At 38.4% G+C, this 4,240-nt stretch overlaps 1 protein-coding gene across 1 annotated transcript; it reads left to right on the top strand.

The window, feature by feature from the left end:
- Window positions 1-569: 569 nt before the first annotated feature.
- On the top strand, window positions 570-4,016 carry babam1 (BRISC and BRCA1 A complex member 1). Its single transcript, XM_057361456.1, has 9 exons — window positions 570-704; window positions 1,199-1,606; window positions 1,717-1,775; window positions 1,866-1,986; window positions 2,073-2,151; window positions 2,262-2,286; window positions 2,380-2,509; window positions 3,124-3,210; window positions 3,290-4,016. Exons 2-9 carry the CDS (start codon window positions 1,205-1,207, stop codon window positions 3,491-3,493), a joined length of 1,107 nt encoding a protein of 368 aa, XP_057217439.1. The 5' UTR covers window positions 570-704; window positions 1,199-1,204; the 3' UTR covers window positions 3,494-4,016.
- Window positions 4,017-4,240: the final 224 nt, after the last annotated feature.

Genomic DNA, 4,240 nt, shown 5'->3' with positions numbered 1-4,240 from the left:
TTTTCTGTTTGAGTTTCATTTGACACCTTTGGAAGATAATTTAATAAATCTTTTACATTTCTTGTATTTTTTGTAAGTTTGATATAAAGATTACAAATAAGTAAATAGCAGAATGCTCGTTTAAAAATAATGTTTTGTATTCATCAAAAATAAGCTGTGTAATTCATGTTACATACTAAGTGACTTTCCACATGAGCATTGTGGCTGATGTGTGATGATCGTGCATACATCCATATACATCATAGGTAAATGACTTGTTACTTGCATACATCACAAGTAAAACAAATGGCAACTAGACTAAATACAAATACAAATACATGTCTTATGAAGCGAAACAATAGAAATATTTGAGAAAACATTTAATATTTCGAGCTTATAGAAATGAATTTGAAGTTATATTTGCATTTTATGCTCTCACAAACATGGTTCACTTCACAAGACACGCATTTTGGAACCTTTAAATGTATGGTGGATATTAAAAAACCTTGTGTTACATGAAGACACGAAGTCATTAAAAAGAGAAAATGTAAAATTTGGGTGAACTATTCCTTTAAGTTTGCTGGATGTAGTCTAACGCAGAATTGAAGCGTCAGTTTCATTCCGGTCCACTAGAGGCGCTACTAATCACAGACTCTCCTCAACACACGATCATCGCTGTCACTGAAAGAAGAGAATCAGGAAGTGCTGGAGAAAATTGTTTGACGGTAAATAAGATCGTAGTTTTCCTTATAAATATATTTTCTGTTTAATGTTTGGTAAGTTAATAGTTTTTTTTTTATTGTACTCGTGCTGACTGTATACGTCACATGTTTATCAAAGCAGTTAATATTGAGAAGATATTGAGAGATATCGCGATTATTTGTTGTTTTACACCACAATATTGTAAATGCATTTTAAGCTTTAGATTGTATGATAGCACTCTTTATATAACGTTAGTCGTATTGCGACCTTAATTTAACATGTGGTCAGTGCTTTTTTTTACTTTATGTGCTTTTATCGAAAGAATTGATCTGAGATTTTTCTCTCTTCGGTCATAAAATATTATATTTCTATGTATTTGACGAAAAACAATATGATAACAGTATGTATCATAATAACCGGTTTGATTTACATTGGTCCTCCAAATATATCTTATTGTTTGTGATTCTCGTGAGCTTTTAAGATCTGACTGTGACAGTATGATGTGTGATGTTGTCAGGTTGTCATGGAGACCCCTGAACCTGGTCAGGCTGATGGTGAGGAGCGGATGATTGACCTGAGACCCAGGACCCGATCCAACCCGGAGGGTGCTGAGGACCGGCGCAGCAGCAATGGCAGCTTGAGCAACGTTCTGCCGTCCCCTCCACAGCCGGCTGTGGGCAGTCGAGTAGAAGGGGAGGGAGAAGCGGCCAGCTCTGATAGCCCCCCGACTACTGCCCCAACAACCACAGCTGCTGCACCTGCTCCCGTCGCTGCGGCTTCAAACACAGCGAGCGGCATGTCAGCGATGGCATCCGGGACAAAAGAAAGACCTAAACCCCCGCAGCTGTCCTCCCTGTCCACCCAGATCCCTCCATCTGGAGAGTTACACCTGCGTGCTCCACGGGTCAACTGCCCGGAGAAAGTGGTGTGTCTGTCTGTCAATAAATACGACATAGTGTTTGTATACGAGAACAAAATTTGGTGGAGTTTTTGGTCGAAGTCTTTCAAGTTTGTCTTGTACTGTCTCCTAAACAGATCATTTGTTTGGACCTCTCAGAGGAGATGTCGCTACAAAAACTAGAGTCATTTAATGGGTAACTTTGCATTTTTTAATGCTAAAATTGCACAGATAAAGTAGACAGATTGTTTTGTAAATTTATATTTTGTAAATGATTCAATTTCAGGTCCAAGACAAACGCTTTGAATATTTCCCAGAAGATGGTCGAGATGTTTGTGAGAACCAAACACAAGATAGACAAAAGGCACGAGTTTGCTCTGGTGGTGGTGAATGATGATGCCATGTGGGTGAGTGGGTGAAACAGCAGGCCGTCTTAGTTTTAGGTCACATTGTCATGCTGTAGTTTATCAGCGATTCCTTCTCTCTCACACAGTTATCAGGATTCACCTCTGACCCGCGTGAGCTGTGCAGCTGTCTGTACGACCTGGAAACCAACGTCTGCGAGTCTTTCAGTATCCTTATCATTACAGTATGGACTAACTTTATAGTCTTTATACCGGCTGATCTATGCCAAATGTGTGAATTTGTCAAAACCGTTCACTTTCTTAACTCTTACCTGTAGACCTGGAAGATCTCCTTAATGTAATGTGAGTATGTTTTCTCTTTTGCATGTGTTTAAATACCGATGTGACTGCTACACATGTGAGATTCCAATATGATTTTCTAATATCTTCATATAGTTTGCAGAAAATTGAACTTCCTCAGATGGAGAACGTTCAGACCATTCCGCCTCCCTTTGTAGTCCGAACTCTCCTTATTTTTAGCCGACATGCAGGAATGCTTCAGTTTAACCCCTCTGATGCCATCAAAGTAAGTTATTACTTGCATATCATCAAACCTTGTATCTCCATATTTCATGGTTTTTTTTTTATATCATATTGGTCACTCTTCACATTTGTCTGAGAATTTAGCAAATATTTAACCAATAAAATAAACAAAAAGAGCTTGTCAGCTTAGACAAGACAGCTGCTGTTATAGATGGACAGACAGATTTCTAGATTTAATGTGTAATGTGTAATTTTTTGCTGGACCTATTTACAGAAATGCAATATAATATACATAACTGTCTTCAGAGGCGTTTAAAGACCTTACATAATGTAGTGTTCTGTTTTATTACCTTTGAATGAGCTATTTCTATCTACATACACCGCGGGTCCCCTTACATGGAATTCCCCATGTTGTTTCTACAGTAGCCCTAAACAGACAAACTGCTCTACAGAGCGTGTTTTGTAAATACGTTATCTTCTTCAGCAAAGAAGCAGAAACGTGACGACATCTTAATTCTGTGTCAGCCACTGTAGTGCTTCAAAAGGGAGTGGTGGAGTGAGCCGTTGGTTGCAGTTTGCAACCTTACCACTAGATGCCGCTAAATTTCACACACTCGACCTTTAAAATTATGTTCATTGTGTTCACTTTCTCTCCAGAAAATGCTGCAGTCTCCTTATTTTTTCTTTGATCTTGTTTATCTTCATAATGGGACTGAAGAGCAGACGGAAGACACTAGCTGGAAGGTCATAAGCGTCCCACAATCATCTCTCATTAACTGCATTTGAATAATAAGGCACTAAAGCTCTGTTTCTGTCATTTCAGGATGCGTATGCATCTTTCAGCGAGTTGGACTCTAAGGGGATGTGTTATCGGTTTGAAGTGTCACTGTGTGGTCCTGCCATCGAGCTGCACAATTGCATGGCCAAACTTCTGTGCCATCCGCTGCAGAGACCCTTCCAGAGCCACGTCTCCTACAGCCTGCTGGAGGACGACGACGACACGCAGGAGACGGAGGCCACGGTGTGACATCATCACTGTTTTTACATAACAGACAGCTCAAATATTACTCACAACTGGAGTAATGAAGAGACAATGAAGAAGTGATCTATGAACAAGTGCATACGTGCATTTCTACACTGGCAATGTGCTTTTCATTAGCATTGTAGCTCAAACCCTACTGTGCAATTGTTGACTATTACTGTTGTATTAAGTTCTGTTGTTGTAATAAGAATGCTGACCAGTCTTAGTTTTATGAATGTCAACGTTATATTCAACATATTTTTTCTGCATTCTGCAACTCTCACAATCTCATTTCTTGTTGTTTTTTTTACCGATAAGCTTTACCGGTGTGCTTCATGGACCTGTAACCTAATGTGCGTGTGGTGAGGGTCAACAGCATCTCGTAAATACTGTTTGTTTGCTCCTGGTAAATATATTTTATGTAAATACTCATCAAATTAATTCTGTATTATACACAACATTTTGATGGTTGCAGTCTAAATAGACATAAAGTTGTCTGTAAAAAGAATGGAATGAGATATAAAAAAGCATTTGAATTCTGATTTGAATGTATTTTTTGTATTCCGTATTTCAAGTTCTTATAGAATGTTGCAATTTGTTTAGAATAACGTGATCTATAGACTAACATCAGGAACATTTATTAAAAGAATTATGGTCAATTTATTGTCAGTGCTAAGGAAATGAAACCTACATCTGCTTAAGTGCTAGAAATGAAAATTCAAAACCTGTAAATGTGTATGAATTTCTTCTGCA

Source organism: Triplophysa rosa, linkage group LG20 (assembly GCF_024868665.1).
Source record: "Triplophysa rosa linkage group LG20, Trosa_1v2, whole genome shotgun sequence".
Taxonomy (NCBI): Eukaryota; Metazoa; Chordata; class Actinopteri; order Cypriniformes; family Nemacheilidae; genus Triplophysa; species Triplophysa rosa.
Note: the sequence above shows the minus strand (reverse complement) of the source record. Positions and strands in the feature narration are given on the sequence as shown.